Source organism: Schistocerca piceifrons, chromosome 3 (assembly GCF_021461385.2).
Source record: "Schistocerca piceifrons isolate TAMUIC-IGC-003096 chromosome 3, iqSchPice1.1, whole genome shotgun sequence".
Classification (NCBI taxonomy): domain Eukaryota; kingdom Metazoa; phylum Arthropoda; class Insecta; order Orthoptera; family Acrididae; genus Schistocerca; species Schistocerca piceifrons.
Window position 1 is genome coordinate 295627786 of NC_060140.1, and position 26623 is coordinate 295654408.

Consider the following 26623-nt stretch of genomic DNA (forward strand, 5'->3'; position numbering starts at 1 on the left):
TGGTTGCATCCTTCAGTTGTTACATAAATCCCACTAAGGAATGTCGAGAATGATAGCTTTGACCCAGTGTTATATTTATTGGCCAGGGATAGATGGCATAATTAAGCATGATGTGCTTATGTGTCAGGCTTGCACTCACAATCAAGCCACTCTAGCAAAAAGTTTTTCTCTGTGGCCCCAGCCTGAGGACTCTCGGAAACGGGTGCACATTAACTTTGCCAGGACTTTTCATGATGCAGTGTGGCTGTTGGTGGTGGAAGTGCTCCCTAATTTTCCTTATGTGATGCAAGTCTTTTCTATGACTGCACACACCTAGTGACCAGAGTGCTTTGTTGTACAGGAAGCTCACTAAACCATAGTATCTGACAATGGATCTCCATTTGTTTTGACCGAATTTGAAGATTTCTGCCATTGTAATGCAATACCGCACCAGCAACTTTCTACCAGGCACTGAACTCCTAAGTGAAGCAGATGATCAGAAACTTCAAGACATGAACAAGGAAAGAACAGCATTGATGACCATTGTAGGGGTCTTAACAGTGTTTCCTGCCACATCCCAATCAATAGATGAAGCCCACCTGAGATACTGCATAGACATAGGGCATGCATGCTTTTGGATCTGCTGCATTTTGACCCATGAACCTCGAACCCAAGTTTTCATTACCAGCAGGGTCCCACTGTGTGGGCTTGCGCATTCGGCCGGAAGCTGGGTATGGCACTAAGAATCATTCTAAAGCACAAAAGGCGCCAAATTTGACCCACCATGGCCAAGCCAGAGTATCTGATCCATCAACTGACTCAGGTGTGGCTGTGACATATGCAGGAGTCACCCCCACTCATCGAGTCAATGCAGGGGACATCCAACCCTACCTTTTTTGGCAACCACGCTTTCAAGTCGTCCCCACCACCTGCCAGAGCTCCCAGGTTCACACTCTGGACATTGGCACAGTGCCATTACAACATGCACCCACACCATCAATACTAGCAACAGCAGCAGCTGAAGATGGAACTGCAGGACTGGCACCCACAGAGGTTAAGCCACTTCCTTCACTAATGCAAACACTGACTGTTTCAATGCCTCAGCAGCAACCAAAGTCTCCAGTGGTCCAGGCAGCATGCTAACAAGATGCTACAGAGATATAAATCCCACAAATCGAGATGCCATTGGTCTACTCATGCAATGCCCACCATTGCCCAGTGGGTGAAATTCAACTATGGTCATTTCCAATCCTGCAGAACTATTAAAAGTGGAGGGATTTAGTACTGTTGCTATATATGGACATCAATATTGAGACAAATGAACCAGCAATGGCCATCCAGAGTCGTGTGGTTTCACGGCTGCACCACAGGCAACTTGGACATGCTGTCCCTTGGCAAGATCCCCTGGCACAGCAGGCAATGAGAGAAGTGCACACTTATTCCTTGGCCACTTGTGTTGATGTATCCACAGCTTTCTGGGCTCTGCCATTGCTATTTGCACACAGTGGCATGTTTTATTTAGATCATTTATCTCACTTTGCTTTTCAGATTTTGTCCCTACGCTGCTGACAACTTGTAGCTTCAATTCATGGCTTCCTGTCTGAACTACTCTCAATTTTTACTTTCAGATTTGTGTATGGTAAGCCATCATCCACTCAATCTTTTGTGACACATGCCATTTTACACACAATAAGCCTAGTGAACTCCTCCCACCTGTGTATTACGTTACAAAACACATGATATATGTACATCCTTAGCATTAAAATTTAATTGTATAGTGAATTACACCTAGTACATTCATTAGCCCCAAAATGTTACCAAAAGGCTTATTTCCCTTCCTAAATTTTCATATTTTGCAATTCAACAATATACATACATGAAGGCAGTCTGCAACTGGATCATGTAGCTCCTGATCTTGTACTTTCGGTAGTGCCTAAATATGCATAGTGCTGCTTTCATCTTCCTGTAACGAATCCTACATATTGTGCCACGCCACAGTTTCTGAAGCAGGATCACAATGCCTGGAATTAGCTGATTTCTTGCCTGAAGAGAGAAGAGACACATCATTATAGAATGGATGTGATATAAAAACTTCACCACTTCAACAACATATCTTTTGAGCATACCTGTTCCAAAGCAAAAAGTGTTCTGGGTGAACGAATAAATATTTTTGTGTGCCCATATTTGACATCATGTGAAAATCCCTTTTCATCAATGAGCATTCGTGTCCCCTCTTTGTCAGTGCCAGCTCTGAAGTTAGGCCATGTATAATGTGATATCATCTTATACCTGTTCAAAATTGATTACAAAAGTGAAGAATGTTGTCTTTTAAACACTATATATTTTTTAAAATAATGATAAAGTGACACAGCTTAGAGGACAGACTGTCCATTTATTCTAGTGATGTGTTAGTTTTACCTCATTCAGGTGAAGTCAACTTACTACACTATACATTCAAGAGCTTATTTATGCATTACTGAAAACATAGAGTGTAAAATCTGCTTTGGAACTGAAATGTTTCTGGGCCATCAGACAACTAAATTCTGGCTGGCAAATTGCTTAAAAAGAAATGAAGATTCCTTTATCTTCTTCTTTAAGAAATTCAAAGTGAGATATTACCGTTTAAGAAACTTTGTGTAGCTCTGGCGATGCGCGAATCCTGCTCTGCGCACTCTGCAATTTTCCAAGAGTCCGAGGTATCGCACTTGGTGTTCCACTCGCTCAGAGTCAAATACACTAGCAGATTTCACATCGTTTGGCTTAATGCACCGGACATAGAATGGTTCCTTGCTCTTCAGAGTCTTCACTAAAGCAATCATGGAGTTTTTGAACAAGGTCCCTGCTGTCAGTGGCCTTTTGGTTGTCTGTGGAGAAGTAAATGTTTAAAACACACAATTTAGAGATAATCCAAAATTTGGAGCAAAACGTTATTTACAACATGAAAGAAGTTTTGGTCACAGCACCTCAGATAGAAAAATAATGACTACTCAGTCTGCTATCGCAATTTCCACTCCACAACTTGTTACAATATGTTGAAGACAATCTGGCCTTAGGTGGATACAGTCACATTAAATAAGATTCTCAAGGACCACGAAGAAAACAGAAGGTGAGTAGATGTATATGATGAAAGAAGGAGATGGACATGATTTATGATTAATGTAATCCTGCAATGGCCTAGCAAATTTCACCAGTCTTGAGGCTAGTTCATGTGAAGTGTACTTTGTTGCAAAGGTATTCAACAAGCTCTTCCCTAATGAAACTAGAAATTACAAATCTTTAACAATTCAAAAGAAAATTAAAAACATACATCTGATTACTTAGATTCAAGAATTGAAAAATCATTACAAGTCAAGTAGCAGTGTTCACATAATAAAACTGCATGACTACTAGTAGTGCACTATACAAAAGTCTCTGTTACAAATGTAAGTAAACATTTACTTTGAAAAACATAAACATAATCCAGTAAATATCAAGTTACCCATAGCAAACATAAACAGCAGCTGTTCAATACAAATGAGGAAGTACCAGTCTCCTCCCACTCCCGAAGAGTAGGTGCTAGAGGCTTTACTTCTAATTTACTGTGATACAATTAGCTGGACTAATCACAAATAGCACTAACCAGTATATAAGTAAAGCAAAGCTGAATGATGTATTGTTATGCTGGAGGTTATATACCCTTGCCTTCCTCCAACCTTTGAAATGGGTGATCTAGACAGTTACAGGGGAACTTCCAGTTTAATGTAAGACTCTGGACCATGGATAGTGACATTTTATTCTTAATACAATGTACAGATAATGTACCTGATAATTGTTTCTCTTGATTCAATTCACATCCTTGAAGGTTTTCTTTCTTAATGGGATCTATGGAACTTAATGAATGAATGAATAAAATGAACTATATTTGTTACAAAAATCAGCATGGAATTTGGCAACCGTAAGATGAATTTCCAAAAATGTTGGCAAGCAAATTTCTGTTTTTACACACATATGTTCTGCATCACAATCTACTAACATATATAGTTCAATTACATACCTCACTACAACAAAAAGAGATGTTATGCAAACAGAAAGTGAAAGGGCAATATATGAAATTATGAAAGTCCCTGCAAAAATTTGTTAAAAGAATATGGTGATGGGAACATAATTTATGGAAGCGCAGTAACAGCTGAGCAGAATCATAAAATGGGATGAGAGAGAGAGAGAGAGAGAGAGAGAGAGAGAGAGAGAGAGAGAGAGAGAGAGAGATTTGAGGAAAATAAAGTGTAGAACTACTGCAGAATACACAATAAAAAGGATTTTAAATAATGACTTACATTTAAATTACTAACATGTAAGTACATACTAGAAAAAATAATGTATTTATGTTGTTGTTGTGGTCTTCAGTCCTGAGACTGGTTTGATGCAGCTCTCCATGCTACTCTATCCTGTGCAAGCTTCTTCATCTCCCAGTACCTACTGCAACCTACATCCTTCTGAATCTGCTTAGTGTATTCATCTCTTGGTCTCCCTCTACGATTTTTATCCTCCACGCTGCCCTCCAATGCTAAATTTGTGATCCCTTGATGCCTCAGAATATGCCCTGCAAACCGATCCCTTCTTCTAGTCAAGTTGTGCCACAAACTTCTCTTCTCCCCAATCCTATTCAGTACCTCCTCATTAGTTATGTGATCTACCCACCTTATCTTCAGCATTCTTCTGTAGCACCACAGTTCGAAAGCTTCTATTCTCTTCTTGTCCAAACTAGTTATCGTCCATGTTTCACTTCCATACATGGCTACACTCCATACAAATACTTTCAGAAACGACTTCCTGACACTTAAATCTATACTCGATGTTGACAAATTTCTCTTCTTGAGAAACGCTTTCCTTGCCATTGCCAGTCTACATTTTATATCCTCTCTACTACGACCATCATCGGTTATTTTACACCCTAAATAGCAAAACTCCTTTACTACTTTAAGTGTCTCATTTCCTAATCTAATTCCCTCAGCATCACCCGACTTAATCTGACTACATTCCATTACCCTCGTTTTGCTTTTGTTGATGTTCATCTTATATCCTCCTTTCAAGACACTGTCCATTACATTCAACTGCTCTTCCAAGTCCTTTGCTGTCTCTGACAGAATTACAATGTCATCGGCGAACCTCAAAGTTTTTACTTCTTCTCCATGAATTTTAATACCTACTCCGAATTTTTCTTTTGTTTCCTTTACTGCTTGCTCAATATACAGATTGAATAACATCGGGGAGAGGCTACAACCCTGTCTCACTCCTTTCCCAACCACTGCTTCCCTTTCATGCCCCTCGACTCTTATAACTGCCATCTGGTTTCTGTACAAATTGTAAACAGCCTTTCGCCTCCTGTATTTTACCCCTGCCGCCTTCAGAATTTGAAAGAGAGTATTCCAGTTAACATTGTCAAAAGCTTTCTCTAAGTCTACAAATGTTAGAAACGTAGGTTTGCCTTTTCTTAATCTTTCTTCTAAGATAAGTCGTAAGGTCAGTATTGCCTCACGTGTTCCAACATTTCTACGGAATCCAAACTGATCTTCCCCAAGGTAGGCTTCTACCAGTTTTTCCATTCGTCTGTAAAGAATTCGCGTTAGTATTTTGCAGCTGTGACTTATTAAACTGATAGTTCGGTAATTTTCACATCTGTCAACACCTTCTTTCTTTGGGATTGGAATTATTATATTCTTCTTGAAGTCTGAGGGTATTTCGCCTGTCTCATACATCGTGCTCACCAGATGGTAGAGTTTTGTCATGACTGGCTCTCCAGAGGCCATCAGTAGTTCTAATGGAATGTTGTCTACTTCCGGGGCCTTGTTTCGACTCAGGTCTTTCAGTGCTCTGTCAAACTCTTCACGCAGTATCTTATCTCCCATTTCGTATTCATCTACATCCTCTTCCATTTCCATAATATTGTCCTCAAGTACATTGCCCTTGTATAAACCCTCTATATACTCCTTCCACCTTTCTGCCTTCCCTTCTTTGCTTAGAACTGGGTTGCCATCTGAGCTCTTGATACTCATACAAGTGGTTCTCTTCTCTCCAAAGGTCTCTTTAATTTTCCTGTAGGCAGTATCTATCTTACCCCTAGTGAGACAAGCCTCTACATCCTTACATTTGTCCTCTAGCCATCCCTGCTTAGCCATTTTGCACTTCCTGTCGATATCATTTTTGAGACGTTTGTATTCCTTTTTGCCTGCTTCATTTACTGCATTTTTATATTTTCTCCTTTCATCAATTAAATTCAATATTTCTTCTGTTACCCAACGATTTTTATTAGCCCTCGTCTTTTTACCTACTTGATCGTCTGCTGCCTTCACTACTTCATCCCTAAGAGCTACCCATTCTTCTTCTACTGTATTTCTTTCCCCCATTCCTGTCAAATGTTCCCTTATGCTCTCCCTGAAACTCTCTACAACCTCTGGTTCTTTCAGTTTATCCAGGTCCCAACTCCTTAAATTCCCACCTTTATGCAGTTCCCTCAGTTTCAATCTGCAGTTCATAACCAATAGATTGTGGTCAGAATCCACATCTGCCCCTGGAAATGTCTTACAATTTAAAACCTGGTTCCTAAATCTCTGTCTTACCATTATATAATCTATCTGATACCTTTTAGTATCTCCAGGATTCTTCCAGGGACACAACCTTCTTTTACGATTCTTGAACCAAGTGTTAGCTATGATTAAGTTATGCTCTGTGCAAAATTCTACAAGGCGGCTTCCTCTTTCATTCCTTCCCCCCAATCCATATTCACCTACTATGTTTCCATCTCTCCCTTTTCCTACTGACGAATTCCAGTCACCCATGACTATTAAATTTTCGTCTCCCTTCACTACCTGAATAATTTCTTTTATCTTGTCATACATTTCATCTATTTCTTCATCATCTGCAGAGCTAGTTGGCATATAAACTTGTACTACTGTAGTAGGCATGGGCTTTGTGTCTATCTTGGCCACAATAATGCGTTCACTATGCTGTTTGTAGTAGCTAACCCGCACTCCTATTTTTTTATTCATTATTAAACCTACTCCTGCATTACCCCTATTTGATTTTGCATTTATAACCCTGTATTCGCCTGACCAAAAGTCTTGTTCCTCCTGCCACCGAACTTCACTAATTCCCACTATATCTAACTTTAACCTATTTTTATTTATATATAAACTAAATGTTAATGAAATTTTGTAGGAAACCTTTACTCCAACTGGACACAACTGATACACTATCTCAGATCATATAATCAAAAGGCAGCTGCTTGTAATCTCTCAAGACCAAATCTGTCCTTCCCCTCCTTTTCTTGAACTAATTGATAGACAGCATCTTCACAGTATTCTTGATATACTCAAGAGCCTCTCATTAGTTTATATGTTCCCCATTTCTATACGATTCTGCATGTCATATCAATGCTGGGTCATTAGTACTCTTGACAGCAGAGCATGTGCCTCTTACTCAAGTGCTCTTCTATAACTGGCTTCCACATAGGCATAGTATGGGATGCAACAGCACTTGACTTGCCACCAGAGCATGGCAAGTGCATGGCTGATCCATGTGGCATTAACGCAGCTACGGTGTGCAAGATAGTGTGCAAGTACACTTTGCATACCTCAGCAGAAGTTGTTGAAGATTACCAATACTGCCTCACTTAATGATGGCCACATGAGAACTTATACATGATCATGTAGATGGCACAGCCAACTAAATGATTGTTCACAGGCATGCAGATGTCACACACTTTAATTCTTTAGCACATAGGCTATGAATCTGCAGTATGCATATGTGCAATGCACTTTGCTTTAAAACAGAGCTGGATAAAATACATTCCAATGGGGAATAATGAATACACACAAAAATTATTCATTATTCATGAATGGGAAATATTATTTGAAACATTATTCACTTGGATGAATAAAAACATTTATTTGTCATCTGTGAATAAAATTTTACAAATAACAGAAAAATTTGAGCTCAAATAGTATTGATTACTCCAATTCCTTGTCATTTATTAAACATGTGTACTTTTTGTTGCCTTTAAATCAGTTTTCACAAGGAATCTTTTATTCAAAAATCTTATCAGAAGCTTCAGTTGATTTTTTGAAGATTTGCCATTGTGACAGTAAAGAAAATATATTCTACACATTCAAAGAGGACATTGGTGTGTTATATCTTCCACAATGATCTTTATTTCACAATAACTATATACGACTTTCAACTCACATTCTTCTTCAGCAAAAACTGAGAAGTCATCAATTCTGCCATAATTTCTCGCAAATAATTAATTGTGATTCTACATTAGCTTCACTTTCTAAATCACTTTCAAAATAAAATTTTCTTTTTAAGTCATATAATCATTTGAAACTTGCAAGCCAATTTCTTCATTTCTTTGGCTATTATACAGCAATAGTTTTTTGTAAGCCTCCCTTAGTCGTGTAAAGCAATATCGGTAAACTATTTGTTTTTAAATCATGGGTAAGACATTACTGAAATAACTACAGCTGTTGTAGACAAGTGAAAAAGTCTTCCAATCCTCTCTTCACATTTTTCAACAAGTACATTTTTCGTTTTTTAAGTTACAAATAAATTTGTTTAAATGATCTACTTATTCGAATAATAAATGCCCATCTCTGCTCGCCACTGCACCTCGCACTTCCTTCCTCTTTCCGTTCGTAGCAATTAATTGTATGTATTACAATGAGTCCTATTCATTCATTTGACCAATTTACTAATGAGAACCCACAGTGTAACTTAACCGAAGTTTTTTTTGTTGATTTTAAATGAGTTCGACAATTTTAATCTGTTGCCACACTCCTCAACATAAATCTTTTTCATTTTTTTCTGTTCAAAATGTCAGTGTGATTCTAGCAGCAGACTGAATGCAAACATTATTTCATCAGCTATTCTTTCATGCAAATTTACAGCTCCACAGCTAAATCAATATTCAATAATTGATTACCACTTTAATTTCCATTGTGCATGACCATACTCAGTCAATGCGGTGTTATTTGGTGAATCTCAGGTGTACAACATACACTTTCTCCATAGAAAACATGGGAAATCAACAGTACAAAGAAATTCTAATTCTAAATGCATTCCAACACTTGTTGGGCTCATTAGTGCCACTATGTTTTGATGAAGCTGTATAGAATCTATGTTGCCTTAGCCATGTGGCAGGGGCATGCACCTGCAGCCCGGCACTCAGCGACTGCACACCACTTGATACTCAATTGACAACACTGCCAAGTGTATGGTTTCACAATTCGTACAAAGAAAGTAATGGGTAGCGCGTGCTGCTCACACAATTCCGCCTTGCTGATGCAGTGCTCTCCTTGCAATGGCTTCAAGGAGTGGAGAGGCACTACCTATGCTTTATTGATGTTAAAATCACTGTTATTTAGGGAAATAATACAAATCTTGAATATATAGCTGATTTTTTTCCCACCTACTACCGATAAGATATTCAATTTCTTAACCAATGTGTCCCTTCAGCCCACTGCAATAAAATAATGAAGAACAACTGCTTGGAGCATTTAATAACTGGCACAAGGTCTACACAAAATTTAACAGTTACAGTCTGATAAAAATTACTTGTTAGCTGAACTTCATCAATAGGAATTTGCTTTCAGAGTCAAACATAAACTTGTCTGGCACTGAAAATGCACTGTACCATAGTATCAGTTCACTAGCAGTTTTTGTGTTGTGTGCTGCACATTCAAAACTTGTTACTGGATCCTGCAGGCAGACCATTCAATGTTACTGTGAAAAAGTCTTTCCGCCCATGTTGGCAGCACGTTCGCTGTTGTTGGAGTCTTTGCTCAAAACGCATACCACCATATCGAATTGTCAAGCCTATTATATATTTGATGTGTCTGCCAAATCTGGGGGATAAGAATATAACAACACACGACTTAAATTTTGTATCTGAAACAATAACTTAGCCACATAAACGTCAAGAGAAGATTTGATTGCAGGACAGTTTATGCAAGAATTCAAAGAGTTGTCAGTAAAAAGATATTGAAAATAAATGGGAAAAAAATTCTGGTGTACAAATTTTTATAACACTGGAGTTGATCTTTCCCCCTCCTATTCCCTCGCTTTGCTGTGGTAAAGATGACCTCTAAATGTGAACCATGGATTTGTATGCAATTATTTATGAAAACTGTGAATGGACAGAGAGTATTCACAAGGAAACTGATGCATGATTTCCATACTATGCCCATCAGGCCATGGTCTAAGGCATATTTCCAAAACCATTAAGGATATAAATAATTGACAAGAAAGCCTACATTATGTGAAGGAAACAGTCTACTAATGGTAGCATTATGAATGAACAAAATGTTGGAAATGGTGTCATATATTCGCGGGAGGTAGAATCAATGTGCACTACGGTCCTTAATGTGTTAAGCCCTCTGTGAACTTGGGATAAACCCTGTGAAGAACTGAAGGTCCAATATGTGCATATCAGTGGTCTTAAAATATACAAACTTCTAACAATCATTCCACTTGGCCTTAAGCAAAGTGAGTGCAGGCCTGATCTCAAAAATTTAACAAAAAGAAAAACAGTTGTGTTTCTCCTCCCATGGCATGAAAACAAAGTAAATACATTTCTCGACCACCAGAACTATTTCCGATTAGAACTGGCCACTGTATCTTTACTTCAATGAACAACTCTTATATATTACTAAAGCATATGTTATATACAAACCTTTGTTATATCCATTGCACCTTCAGGCCACATGCTGCTAATTAACTTATTAGACGAGTTGAAAAGAAGTCGCTTGAAATCTTGAAACAAGGTATCTTTGTTCTTGTCAAGAAAACCAATGATGTTATACACCACATCTCCTGCGTAATGCCTAAAAAAAAAAAAGAAAAGACCATTGCAATTGGAAAACATCTGAGGTTACTGTCTCAAATTCTATCTGTCACCTTCCAAGCAACAAGATGAAGTCTCATTAATTTACATACAATTAGTCTATGAACTGTTAAAATATGAAAAATACAGCAAAACTGACCTAATGCGAAACTCTACTTTATGCTTTAGTTCCTTGTCCATTGGATTTAGCTGGCGACTTGTGAAATGTTCATGGTTAGACAGTTTTTCATCCATAGCTTCCAGCAGCATCTGTAAAATAAATAACCTTCAAAATATATCAATAACATGTTATTGTATTGGTAACAGCAGATATGAACACACAATCAATACATAAATTATGGATAGCATTGTTTGAAGTTAATGTGCTTGAACTGCTTATCATTCCAAGTTAAATCTGACAGATATGTCTAATAGTAAATGGGATGCTGCTACATAGACAATATGCACATGCATTAGGAAACAAACATTCAGCCATAATGGCAATGAGGCTACAAAATCAAAAATTAAAGGCAAATATAGAAATAAACTGACAGCAATACCAAAAGTAGATGATAAAGATTAGGAACATAATTCATTTGATGGTTAAAATGATTTTTTTGTAGAAATGTTGAGCCATAGAGCACAAAAGAAAATACTCTTGAGCAAAGATTAAAATGTAAAGACAGCATAGAAGCTCAAGGAAAGAGGAGTACAATTATATTTCACAAAGGATTCATAAAGTAATGTGCATTCATTCCTCATGGAAACAATATCATTCAGAATTAAAAATGCAATCTTAAGAGACGTATGCTATAAGAAAGAATGGTAACACAAAGGACAATCTGGGATTAAATAACAACATGAAAAGGATATATTGCTGCTCACATCATAGAGGAAGCATTAAGTAACAAGCAGGTAAACTGTAAAAAGACTGCTTGACATTATTCAGCTGTCAGACTAAGTCCTTCATCAGACATAGGCACAACAAAACAACACACACACACACACACACACACACACACACACACACACACAGTGGCCACAAGTGTTTTTCATTTTATGAAGGATTTACAATTGTAATACCAGAAGAAAGAAAGACTTACACTATCCTCTACTTAACCTATATTTAGCACAGAAAGGGGGAAAATATCATGCTGTAAAACTTTCTGATAAATTACCAGATGAAATGAAATGTCCGACAGACAGTAGAAATAGTTTCAAAAATAAATTGAACTTGACAACTCCTTCTATACCATAGATGAATTCTTGAAAAAGAATAAATAAATCTGTAGGTATAATATATGCATTTTGTGCCATTTAAAGGAATGGGGTAAGTGATAAAAATTTTAAGCTTAAAAAAAAGAAGAAGAAAAGAATCTTGACTCATGCATGCATTTCTTACACATTTAGTTTCACATCATAATGGTTACTGTGAGATTGATCAATGTAACACATAACTAATTAACTTAGTCCAGTAGCTGAATAATATTTAGTAGTTTTTCCTGATGGAACATCTCCAGAAGACAAATAGTTGGAAGCGTGGGTTCTAAAAACGGAAGCTCTGTACTCCTGGATTAGGGAGAATAGGGTGGCAGCGAAGTCATATGCAGTTGACATACTGGCAACAAGAAGGGGGCACAAAGTAATTCACCTGCCACCATACAGCCACGATTTGAATGCCACTGAGCTAGCGTGGGCAAAAATAAAAAGACTCTTTCAGGAACGCAACATTACAGGTGACATATTGTCTCAAAATCTGTTGACTCTTGCAAGTGCTTGTTTTCAGGCTGTTACTGAGGAACACTGGAAAGATTACTGCAAAAAGATACAACAGCTTGAGCAGGAGTACTGGAGGCATGACCGTGTGATGGAAATAGCCACTGACAACCTCATTGTCGAGGTCGGCACTTCAGATACCAGTGACAAGTTACAGAAAATGATTACGTGTGAAAATGAAACTGTTAGTGCATCGGAATTATCAGAAGCTTCAGAAAAATTTACCTGTTTCATTCTTGTTTTATTATACATCTGTGTTGAATGTGATTATAGCTTTGCTAAAATGTGTGGCATCCAATAAATTTAAAAAATAAACAGGAAGTTAGCTTCCATTCCTAGTATCGTAAATTGATCTTTTGTCTACTTCTAATTCTGCATTTATTTTGATACAGTAACTGATAATTAGCATGTTAATGACTTTATTTAATATGTCAGTACAAACAGTGATCTCAATTTCAATATCACCAAGAATTTAACTGACGGTTAACTCTGTCCTACACATAGCTGCTTTTCTACAAGTTTAAGGAACACGTTTGTGTTGCCTGCACTGTGTGCTTGCAGCACATGGAGGAGGAGCTTGTTCCCCTCCTCACCCTGCCTCTCCCCTCAGCAGCCCTAGTGCTTGCTCCCCACTCCCCCCACTGGGAGATGCCTAGTAATAGTTTGCTTTCAGTATTTTGTTATATAACTTACAAATATTACACATAAACAAAACATATAATATATTTAACAAATATGCAAAAAGCATATATTCTAGGAAATTTTTCAAACACATTCTCACAAATAAACAGTGATAATCAACACAGAAGTCAGTAATAAAGCAGACCTCATCTGTAATCTTTCCAACAGTCAGGCAAGCCTCATCTAATATTGCTAAAACACCTTTGTGTGGTTGCTCCACTAGGTCACAGATGATTTGGTTATTAAAGTACTCTATGTTCTTCCACTCAATTCCTTCACGACAGTACTCTTCTTGTTCCTGCTTAAGAACAAGTTCTGCAAAGAAATGAAATCAAACACAAGATATGAGGATGAATTTCATTGATGAAAAACTTAAGTAGGTTAACTTTTACTGTTAGCAATAAAGAAATAAAATCACAGAATTAGTAAAATTTGGAAATTTGTGGTAAACTGCTGATGTCATCGGTCCATAAGCTTACACACTACTTACCAATGTAACTTAAACTAATTTACACTAAGTACAACACACACACCCATGCCCGAGGGAGGAATTGAACCTCCGATGCGGGTAGCCGCACGAACACTGAACTATTATTTAAAATGCAGACAATCAAGTAAATGAAAAATAAAAGTGGGAAAAGGAGATGTGGAAGTGGAAGATTAAGGCTACACATACTTTGTGGATAGATTTCAAATACTGCCAGACCTAAAGCTATGTGACAATGAAGAGCCTGAATTTGCTTATTAGTTGGCTGAGGAATGAAGTCTTCAAATAATGGTACACGAGACCAAAAAATGATTCGAGTTTGATCTTGCAAAGATTTGCAGGTTTCAAAAATAGGCCATACTGGTGTTCGTTGTTTATGACTTGTATTGTAGGCGTTATAGGAATGGTGGTGTATCAATTGTTTTACACATTTGGTCAAAACAACAGAGTGCACTTTCTTGCCACTTGAGAACATTATGGAAATAAACAGGTGTACAAAAGTTAAGGATGAAAGTAACTTTTACACGATCTATCACTGTCAAGTAAGATGGGCTGAAACTTGGACCACACATAAAGGAACTGCTACAATATAGTATATAAGGTAACTGATAGAAACATGCAATGAGACGAACAGAAATGGTACTTTCATTCAAAGACAATAATTACACTGAAATCTCCATGATTTATGATGTTCCCGTAAACACTAAAAAAGATTCTTAATAGGGTATGTAATCACCATGGATGGCAATGCATACCCTCATGCTGCCACTAGGTAGCTAACAAGTTCTTGTGCCAGGGTATTCCATCCCTCCATCAGCATGTTTAACAACTGCTGGATGGTGGTCATGCTGTAGTAGATCTTCCCTTTGCATCACACACCCCATGTGCTCAATGGAATATAAGGTGCAGGAAATGGTAGGGCAGTCCATTCTCTGAAAATCCTCTCTTCCCAAGGGCTCCTCCACCCAAGCAATCCGATTCAGTTGTGCATTTTCATCCATAAAAATGAAATCAGTGTCGAATACACACCAGAAAAGGTGTGTGGGGAAACAGTATCCTGTCAAAACAACACTAAACAGTGAATGTGAGGGTAAATAACGCACCCAGGAACACTGTAAAACACGATCGTCTTGACGTTAAAGGCATTATGGTGTGAGGAGACAACGTTGCACAAGGGTTCTGCCCTCAAAATCTTTGAATATGGTACACTCACCTGTTTATATTACAGTGACACAGCACTTCTCCACCATGTGAGTTTTTCAGGGGTGCATTCAGCCCTGACTTTGTTTCTTATGGATGAGAGTGAACAACCGCATTGAAACTACATAAGTGGAGGAGCTCTTGGAAACAGAGCATATTCAGTGACTGGACCACCCTGCCTATGTTAGCAACGTAAACCCCATAAAACATGTGTTGGGTGTTATGTATATAGACTGAAGCAACGAGTGAAAATTTGTACCAAGGCTGGGAATCGAACCTGGGTCTCCTGCTTACTTGGCAGGTGTGTTAGCCAGTAAGCCACCATGGCACAGTGGTTCACACAACTGCATGAATTACCTTGGCACGCCTCCCTCCTCGATCCAAATTCTCACTGCCGCCCCAGTCTACTTTGAATTCCCCCTTCCACATAAACAGGATTGACGAGGTCGTCCATGTTCTGGAATAGCACCTCAGCATCAAATGTAAGCAGGTGCTTACACAAATGACACAGTTTCAGAGACTTTACTGGTCTCATACAGATATGATCACTGATGTAAAACAACAAAGGACAAAAATAACTTTCGCATGCTATGTCGCTGCCAATAACAAAGCTTGATGAAACTTGGAACATACATACAAAGAACTGCTACAGTATAGTACAGAAGGTAACTCAAAAAACACTCAGTGAGGTGAATAGAAACAGCACTTTTATTCAAAGATAATAATTATACTGAAGTCACCACAGCTTGGGAGGGGGGCGGGGGGGGGGGGGGGGGGGGGGGGCATAGGACAGAGAGGAGAGAGGATGTACACTGAAACTGACAGTTTGAAGTTATTTGGTGTCAACTATGTCTCAGTAACTATCCTTTGGTTAAAACTGTTAACTACCATCAATATTAGAAAGTAATATTCAACATCTCATAAGGAATTAAACAAAATCATCATTACTCACCTGGCAAAATCAAAATCAAGTAGCGATTACAAGAACCCTTAGTAATATTAAATACTTCAGTTATTTCTAACACACAAAAATTAAAAATATTTGGTTAGGGTTTGTTAATATTTTCAAATACTTTTCAGTTTGGAACAGCTGCAAAACTTACAGGCAGACATGGACGGCTTTTGTGCAACACACTAGAAATAAATTATCTTAGTCAAACGACAAGTTTTTTTAAGAACCTGACTGCCTAAAGGTCTGTGGAACAGTGTAGCATTTACTACAGAAAAACAACTACGCCAATTTTCTGTGTTTCAAGCGAACTCACTGTCAACATTAAAATTAACATTTAATGAAAATTGTATTCATGGCTAATGAAAAATAATGAAAGGATATATACCTACCAATAAAGAGTTGCTGTAACTTCTCATTACAATAATTAATACAAAACTGTTCAAAACTGTTTGTATCAAATATTTCAAATCCATAAATGTCTAGCACACCGATCACTGTACCCATGTATGATTTCTTCATCTGAAGATCACCACTACCAAGTGTCTCATTTATTTTTCCCACAATCCATGTGAATAATCTATCATACACAGCCTAAAAAAAGCAAAAATGAGATACATCTATTACATTTTCAAAATCAAAATTTGAGAAAACAGATAGGAGAGGAGGAGTTGGACAGAGGAAGGTATGTTTAAAATATACTGGAATGTTTCAGGTTACATTACTTAAGAGTTACTTAAAAGACAGACATATTATTAAAAATTAATTTTCTCACCTTGGCTAACGCATCTCTGCCATATTCGGCTTCTGACTGGTTGTGGGTCTTCTGCATGACTTCCCCACGAGCTGCTATAACCCTTTCACTTAGTGCCTTAGTCAGCTCAGCTGGTACCACACTAAGCATAGATGCTACACGGCTTACTGCTCCTTGGTCTACTGGCCGAGCAATATCATCTTGTGAAGTAAACTCCACATTACCCTGAATAACATCCAATATGCATCACTACATTTGAGAAGTGATAATATATTGTAAATTATATTTCAGTATTCAGGTGTTCAAGTTTGCAGTAAAATCAGTGTTATCAGTGTTGTCACTTTTACACAATATTTTCACAGTTTATTTAGCTGTCTTCTTCATGTCTTGAAGCACAGAACCCTGTTGTTCTCTGTCTGGATTCACATTCATTTAGTTGGGATCCAGTCAGCAACTAAGACATACATTTCTGAAGAAGACGGCTAGCAAAGCTTTCTTAACATTTAAAATAACACAAAGTTGGCTGAGAATACAGAAATATTGATCTTAAAATAATAACAGAACTGTATTTTAAATATGATGGTTAGGTTTCGTGTTGGTATGGTCATGATCCCTTCAGGTGTGGAGGAAATTTTCAGGTTCTCAGTATTATGGAAGAAATCAGTCCCATAATCACCTGCAGAAATTGACAAACATAGCAACCAGTCAGACATCAGCATCAAGAAAGTGGCTTACACAGCAAAGCCACAGTGGCCACTCCAACAGATGACAGCCAGAAGGTCTCGCACACGTGCCAGGCCAGCAGGTAGCAGCATAATATCCCCGAGAGGTCATTGGCCACGCAGACCTACTTGATTCCAAGGAGCCACATGGCTTCAAATAGACCTGGCTGTATCCTCATACCTTCACTGTATCTAGGTCAGCACCCAGGCTGTGCTGTGTTATTCATTCCTACCGAGCTCTCCGGGCCAGGAGCCGAGCACAGTAGCAGTTCACGAATCAAAGTCTTGCTAAGAAACCAGCAGTATCTTTGACATCATAAACCAACCAGCAACATCCTCTGTGTGGAACAGCCAGTGCCATCAGCAGGCTTCACCAAGACATGAGCTCTGCACCAGGGACATGTGTGCACTTTGGACTTGGCTGTCATAGTACTCTGTGTTATTAACTTTTTTATTCCAAAGTGAAATCAGCAATCAACTGTGATAATTCAACGAACTATATTGTGCCTTTCAATTGCAATTCTGACTTAAACACTCACTGTCAATGTAAAAACTTACTCCAAGGAGAAGCTTTGAGTTAATATGTTTACAAATAAACTTGTTCAGCACTAAGCTGCACTTGGCTGTGGTCTTATTGCACCTCCAGTGATGCAGTACATTTCGGTATGACTGCGTAGAAAAGCCCTCATGAACAAGAAAAGAAATACAGGGTGTCCATAAGTTCCTTTACAACTTCAAAATTTTATTAAAACGGCAGTTGTTGAAATATTTTAACAAAGTTTCTTTTATTGTAATCACTGTTTACTAAAGTTTTTATATATACTAAAATTTTGTGTTTCAGATACTCTGTTGATGGAAGGAACTAAACATCTATGAAATGGCAACTCCTCAACACAAGGCACAATGTGTGTCCTGGTTTATTGAGACAAAAACAGATGTTCAGACTCAACAAAACTTCAGAAGAAAGTGTGGAAGAGATCCACCATTGCACCCTCCAACCCATACATGGCACAAAACATTTATGGAGATAGGGGCAGTGTTGGATAAAGGGAGGAGTGTGTGACCAAGAACATCCGAAGAAAACATCAATCGCGTTTTAAACGTCTTCACTCATTCACCTACGAAGTCCATCCGCACTGCTCTCAGACAGTTGCAACCACCACATTCAACTGTGCATAAGGTCCTCCACAAGAACTTACAGTTGTACACTTACAAAGTGCGACTGTTACAGACACTTGAGCCAAATGACAAGCCAAAATGGACAGAGTTTGCACTTAACATGCTGGAACGCCTTTCAGAGGATGAAGCATTCCTCAAGCAAGTTTGTTTCAGTGATGAGGCAACTTTTCATGTTTCTGAGACATTAAACAGACACAATGTGAGAATCTGGGGATCTGAACACCGATGTGACTAGGGAGCTTCACCGGACTAGTCCAAAAGTCAATGTGTGGTGTGGAATCATGTGCAACCGAATAATTGGTCCATTTTCTTCAACAAGTCAACAATTATTGCAGATATTTGCTTCGACCTTCTGACCGAATATGTAGCACCACAACTGATTGACTTACAACCAACAATCATTTTCCAGTAAGACGGCGCACCACCACATTGGGGACTGCACATTCATCGGTTCCTCAATGAAACATTTCCAGGCAGATGGATCGGGAGGGATGGGCCAATTCCTTGGCCACTGCGTTCACCAGATATCACTCCCTTGGACTTTTTTATGGGGGTATGTAAAAGATATTGTGTATCAAACACAGATATGGGACATTGCTGACTTGAAGCAAAGGATTCGTAATGCCATTGCCACCATTGATGACAGTATGCTACAGTGAACATGGCAAGAGGTTGAGTACCATCTTGATGTGCTTCGTGCAACTAAAGGCACCCATACAGAGGTCTATCAAACACTGTCAAAAAAACTTTTATAAACACTGATTACAATAAAAGAAATGTTGTTAAAATATTTCAACAACTGTCGTTGTAATAAAATTCTGAAGTTGTAAATGGACTTTATGGACACCCTGTATATTAACTAAACAATGAGCAAGAGGAGAAAGAATACAGTTTGTTGCATTTTAGTTCTTAGATATCAATTAGATGAACTGACTTTTAAATTGATGTAATTGTTACATTCAAGAATTATCCATATTCATTCTCTACGGTACTTCAGCATTTTGAGTGATATGCCACACATTCACAAATTCACCACCATAGTGCATACATAATTATGTATGTACGTTGTATATGTGGAAAAGAGCTGCAGACACTGGAAGTGTTCAGACTGGTTACAGATTTTAAGCTGTAAGACATTTGCAGAGGCAGATGTGGACCCCTAGTTATGAATTGCACATTAAAACTGAATAAATTGCAAAAAGGTGGAGAATTAAGATAATGGGAACTGCATGCATGGAGAGAACCAGAGGTGGTTGAGCATTTCAGATGGACCATTAGGCAATGCTTGACTGAAACAAGGGAAAGGTATACAACAGAAGACAAATTAGTAACTTTGAGAGATGAAATAATCAAGGCAACAGAGGATCAAAAATACAAAGTCTGGTAGAAATTCTCAGATAATGCAAGTGATATTGAATTTCATTGATAAAAGGAGAAATTGTAAAAGTGAAACAGGCAAAAGGGTATACAGACATCTCTAAAATGAGACTTACAAAAATTCAAAATAGCTAAGTATGAATGACTAGAGAAGAAAAGCAAGGCTGTAGAAGTGTGCATGACTAGGGGAAAGATAGATACCATCTACAGAAGAATTAGAGAGACCTGTGGAGAAAAGAGAATCATCTGTATGAATATCAAGAAGAAGTAGATGAAGATGAGATGATAGATATGATACTGTGAAAAAAAATGATAAAGCAATCAAAGACCTAGATCACCAATATTAGGTCCCTGGAATAGATGGCATTCCCTCAAAATTGTGGAGATCCTTCAGTGAGTCAATCATGATAAAACTATTCATTCTTGTGCACAACATACACTCCAACACAAAAAAAGAAACATGAAGGAACCATCTGAATTGGACGGAAATTGGCAGATGTGATGTGCCCGTTCACACAAAAAAATTATTACAATTTCAGAAAAATTGGATGACTCAAGAGAAAGAGCTACACAAATTGAGCAAGTCAATAACATGTTGGTCCACCTCTGCAAGCAGTTAATTGGCTTGGCACTGATTGATAGAGTTTTTTGATGTCCTCCTGAGGGATATCGTGTTGAATTTTGTCCAAGTGACACTTTAGAGGATCAGAATCCTGAGCTGGTTGGAGGGCCCCCACCCACAACTGTCCAAAAATTCTCAACTGGGGAGATATCCAGTGACCTGGCCAAAGTAGGGTTTGCCAAGCATGAAGACAAACAGGAGAAATTCTTGCTGTGTGCAGGTGGGCATTATCTTGCTGAAATGTAAGACTAGGCCCCTGCCATGAAAGGCAACAAAAAGGGGCATGAAGTATGTCAACGTGTGCTGTAAGGGTGTCATCCGTAACAACCAAAAGGGTCCTGCTTTTCATGGCATCTCAGACCATCACTCACAGTTGATGGGCCATGTAGCAAGTGACAATAAGGTTGGTATCCCACTTCTATACAGGGTGTCTCCACACACATCTTTGCTGGTCATTGTGGCTCAGTCTGAAGTGGGACTCATCACTGAAGACAGTTCTACTCCACTCAATGAGAATCCTGACTGAAGACTTGTCTGGAGGTGCCCCAGACAGTAGTGGGATAGTAACCTGACTGCCATCTGCCATACAGCCTGACAAAGAGAAATGATGTTCTGGCATGCCATTTGTTTTCACAGTAGAACCCCTTTAGTTGCCATAAGTGGCACCCTTACAGCACAGTGGTATGCTGACAATATTTTATGCCCCAATTTGTTGCCCTTCATGGCAAGTCACCCTGGGCTTACACTTCAGCAAGATAAAGCCGGCCTACACCCAGTAGTTTCTACTGCTTGTCTTTAAGCTTGTCAAACCCTACCTTGGCCACCAAGGTCACCGTATCCCTCTCAGGTTGTGAATGTTTGGAGAATTATGGGTGGGGCCCTCCAACTATCTCAGGATTTTGACAATATAATGCACCAACTGGGCAGAATTTGGCATGATATGCTTCAGGAGCACATTCAACAACTCTATCAATCAATGCTAAGCCAAATAATTGCTTGCAGAGGTGGGCCAACATGTTACTAACTTGCTCAATCTGTGTAGCTCTTTCTCTTGAATAAATCACCCAGTTTTTCTGTAACTATAATCATTTGTTTCTCTGTACATGTGTATCGTATCTACCAATTTCTATCCCATTTGGTTAGTTCCTCCATGGTAATTAATTTTCTTGACTGTCAGAAAGCTGTAAATAATATAATATCTGAAGCTAATAACATATTTTAGCCTTCCATAATTACGTGAATGTATTTTAATTCACTTGATAGCGCCCAGCCACAGATATCCATATTGTTTTCATTTGGTGTGAGAGTAAACGAAGAAGACACAGCAAAATCATTAAATGTAAACACGGGTCACGTGGAGACTACCCTCTATAACAGACTGCTCTGTGCATTAGCCCCGGATCTACGATATTTGCTAACTGGATCAATACTAAAAGAAATTGTATTTTCAAAAATATGTTCATCTTGTAGCGCACATCTTCCTGAAAAGTCTGAAACATAAAACATGTGTGTTCGAGGAAATGTAAGACATATTGTTTAGTCTTAAGTGTGCCAAAGTGCAGTGCCATGCCTCTTCAGACAGCAGTCTTCTATCGCACGTCACTGTATCTCGCTCTGTGATATTGAAACGTGTATATTTTGTAATGGATGCCATCAAGCTATATTCAGGACAATCTAAACTGAAATGTCCTGTGGTGCCTTTCCTGCTTCCAGTCCGCCGGTTTGAAAGCCTGCCCCTCTTTTTTCAAAAAAACTCTGAATTAAAAGGGAATGGGATTATTTGTAATCGGGAGAACAACAAGAACTCTTCAGAAAATTTGCACTCTTTATTGCCTATTAGCTAACAACTTGCTGTTTTCTGTGGCATAAAATTAAATATAGGATACATAAAACCAATAAAGACAATAGACAAGCAAGAAAGTACACATTTCTTCAATCCTTAGCTCCTAGCATTTTTTTTTTCCTCTCTAATCTTGCTACAGTTTTACATGGTGTGTTTTCCTTTCTGCAAAAGGATCGATTACCTCATCAAAGTTCGTCAAACATTTTGCTACATGAAAAATCAAAATGTCGTTATCTAATAATAATACCAAAGACTGGTGTGGTTTCTCAATCTGCTTACGTCTATTTTGTCACTGTCTGCCAGATAAAACAAAATAGGCCTTTCTAATATTGCAGCAATTTTGTAACACACATGAAATTAACAAGACTGCTTTGGCACAAATGGTCATTTTTATAACACGACCAAATATAATTCAGTAAGTACCAATATCAAATGCCTATTAGGCCTACTACAAGCAAAAAGCTTTATGTTAGGGAATAGTTTCACATTTCATTCATACACACCGGTTTCTCAAGCACGAGATCGAACAGTAGTATTGTGAAATTTTTATATGAATTTGGAATCGTCTTATTCTTCCATAACTTGTGTGATGCCCCCGTTTCTTCTTCTTCCTCATTCCAACAAACAATCTTGTCATGACCAATTCTGTAGCTATTCCTGCCATTGTCAAAAGTTGTTTGCCGATTAACTTCACTAACCCTGCCAGAATCACCAGTTTAGATATGACGCGATTATTCTCCTGTTAGGTGTTGTTACGTGTTCGTACAACACATTTTCCACATTACTTCCAGAATAGAGCTTAAGTGTACAAGGGACTGTACAACTGTACTTCCAGAATAGAGTACAACTGGCCCTTACTAGTGTAGCGATCTGGCCAAAAATTTTCGGTCAAATTTCATTTTCTTGGATACACCGAGAAGATAAACGTGATGTTTCTCACCTTTTATTCCTGTTAGTTGTTTATTTCCATTCTGGTAGTCTGAATCTATGGATTTCACTAGTAATTATAACAATGCTGACCATTTGCAAACCCAATCAACCACATCAGATGGCATTTGGTATTCATCCGTTCGGCTTTACTCCGCTCAGCTCATATACGCCTGTCCTATTGTGTCAGCAAAAAGTTTATTTCTAGATGCGACAAGGATTCTCCTGACAGAGACATCACATACACTATGCACGCATTCAAAAATCAACTTATGATTCATTCAGAAATCAACTCAAAATGTGTTCAAAAACCAACAGGGATGCATTTCAAAATCATATGAATAATCGATAGACTATTCTGCACTGGATGCCAAGCGCTTTGTGAAACAAGCTTTTTTCTGGTAGCATCTAGCTGCTTGCTGTGACTGCTTGCACAGCCAACAGCCACATTCCTGTAGTCAGAAGCAGGAGAATCTACTGCTCAAATGCGACTCAACTGCGCACGCGCAGGAGCCCACTCGTAACTGCTAAAACGAATCTAATGTAAACAGTTGTGACTACATTCTCATTGGAGGCAATTTGTTGTTATGAAGCATTGCATAGTCCTCCTAAAGCCTTTGACACATTCTGCTGTTGGCACACGCTTGCATGAGCACTGTGTGTCGTTGTTGTACTGTTGTATATGGCACATTTCCTTCGCAAATTATTTTCGTGTTTTTCCCTCGTTTATGTTTTATTGTTGAAGTGTTATTCTGCAGTAGCGGGATACAGTAATATCCTTTGTTAGAGCATCAGTTCTTACCAGTCAAAATTACAAAAATTTAACAGAAAACTAAAACACTGAAAAATTCCCAGAATTCTAAAAAATCCGCGGAATTTTCCCGGTTTTCTCCCAGATGAAAAAATTCCCAGGTTTTCCCCAGATCTCCTGGTTGTTCTGGGTCATATACAACCTGTGTCTGGTAATTGCTCGTTCAGGCCACACGACTTTTTAGATCAATGAAATTTTCCAAAGCAATGTAAGAATTTCTCTGTTCCATAAGTTTTAATTTCACAACACTACAATTTATCTATAGTCTGGAAGACCATGCATGTGTATTTCTTGGTTTGTTCTAAAGTTATTGTTTTTTTTGTTTTTTCTTTCCACTCCTTCAGGTCACTAGTGGCCTACCGGGACCATCCGACCACTGTGTCATCCTGAGTGGAGGATGCGGATAGGAGGGGCGTGGGGTCAGCACACCGCTCTCCCGGTCGTTATGATGGTATTCTTGACCGAAGCCGCTACTATTCAGTCGAGTAGCTCCTCAATTGGCATCACGAGGCTGAGTGCACCCCGAAAAATGGCAGCGGAGCATGGTGGCCTGGACGGTCACCCATCGAAGTGCCGACCACGCCCGACAGTGCTTAACTTCAGTGATCTCACGGGAACCGGTGTATCCACTGTGGCAAGGCCGTTGCCAAAGTTACTGTGTAATTACTATAATATTTCGGCACCAAGAAGAAGAAGAAGTAGAATTAGAAGTAGTAGTAGTAGTGCAACAACAACAAATCACCACAACATACTGTCTCATTCAGGGAACCCATTACCCCTGTAACATATGCTGGTACAATCTCCCTTCCTAAATTTGATGCTCTACTGTCAGACAACTGTCTGAAACTGATCCATACTTGCTGCCTGCACCGCTGACTGGGCTGCAAGCTGCGGGAGGCCACCACAAGACAAATGCCGGAATGAAGCCATGCCATCAAAACAATAGCTGCACCACTTCGTAGAAGCCAGTGGCCGACCCGCCTGATACAAGCGTGTGCTCCGCCGGGAAGAGCAGTTCTCGTTGGTGTTCCATATGATCCACATATTACACTACCTGCCCTGTGACAACAGCAACCACCTCAGACATGGATTATCCTTGGACTGTGTGATTCTGTACTTCTTGTTCACCATTTGTCTATCCAGTGTATATGGAATAAAATGTGTTAGTAAGTGTAAACCCTCCACTCCTACAAGCACTATGTTCTAACAATTTTGTTCCACCATTCCTAGACCAATGTGAATGGCTGCTCCTTGCTCTTTTACAGATTTCATGATAGGATGCTAAGCCTACCTTAACTACTAGCTCGCATCCCTTCCTCCTTTTTTTGAGGCTTTACCGGCATAACAACTGCATGGGCATCGCATCATAAAATGTAGTTACAACAGCACAGTATTTCCATGAGGCAGCTGCTTACCAATGGATTGCTGTTGTGGCTCATCATGAACTATGGAGAATCAAAGATCCTTACATCCACTGGGCCTGCAACTTGCACCTGTTTTCCCTCACCGACATGCGAAGACCACAACTTGTTTCTGTGCCATGTGGCTAGGAATGTGGACATCCTCTACGATTCATTTACGATTACATTACAGTCCTGATCCTTGGCACCTGCACTTTTCTAGTGAGCCACAACAGCAATAAGCCAGTAAGCACCTGAAGATGACAAGCAGCTGTCTCATGAAAATGAGCAGTTTTCACAACATATATGACACAATGCCCAAGAACCATAAAAGCTATCATTTTTTTGTCATACCGTCTAGAACGTCGATGTTTGTTGCAATGGAAAAATAGCAGCAGCATTACTCAGCACTTTGGATTCATAAGCCAATGGTCAGATCATTCCCAGGTATCCTTGAGATGCAGACATTGAATGGATTACTCTGTGATAGTGTAAGCTCACACATGCTGACTTAAGAAAAAATTTGCATAAAGTTTTCATTATTCAGCACAGAGGACTGTTGTCCTGGAGACATTTTTCCATGGGAATCCTTTTATGATGACAGAACAGAATGTGAACTAATCATTAACTAAATTACACACAGACAATGAAATGCTTATATCAGCACAAAGATACCTCTTGGACCATCTTCTCCCTTCCATAAACAATAAAAAGTCAAATGTATGATGCAAATAATTACAACACTATACAAATAAAAAAATATATGCAATTATTGGCTCAACACTAAGCATCAACAAACAGCAAAAAGCTCTGTAAACGAAGACAAATGCCACTTTCTTACCAAATGAAGAATTGCTGCCACAATTTTCCAGACTGTATCTGTTTCAGCACTGGAAAACCCCAATGTTTTGAACGCTCCAACAGTTGCTTTGTAATCTGACCTATCACTGATTGCCTCTACTTTTGAAGCATTTCCTTGTCGAGTGTAAAAATAGTTTCCGGGGTCACGACTGAGCTGGAATTCCTTAAGCTCTGGTTCACTTGCACCTCCAAGCAACTGT

The 26623-nt window shown here is 38.8% G+C and overlaps 1 protein-coding gene across 1 annotated transcript in view; it reads right to left on the reverse strand.

Moving 5' to 3' along the window:
* The window catches only part of LOC124788496 (unconventional myosin ID), a 157127-nt gene that overhangs the window by 65024 nt on the left and 65480 nt on the right, over window positions 1–26623 (reverse strand). Inside the window, exons 5-13 of the mRNA XM_047255766.1 lie at window positions 26404–26619; window positions 16703–16906; window positions 16320–16521; window positions 13437–13606; window positions 10995–11104; window positions 10685–10835; window positions 2599–2843; window positions 2106–2268; window positions 1856–2022 (exon numbers count right to left, since the gene is read on the reverse strand). Of these exons, the coding sequence (XP_047111722.1) occupies window positions 1856–2022; window positions 2106–2268; window positions 2599–2843; window positions 10685–10835; window positions 10995–11104; window positions 13437–13606; window positions 16320–16521; window positions 16703–16906; window positions 26404–26619 (1628 nt within the window). The remainder of the gene's footprint in view (window positions 1–1855; window positions 2023–2105; window positions 2269–2598; window positions 2844–10684; window positions 10836–10994; window positions 11105–13436; window positions 13607–16319; window positions 16522–16702; window positions 16907–26403; window positions 26620–26623) is intronic.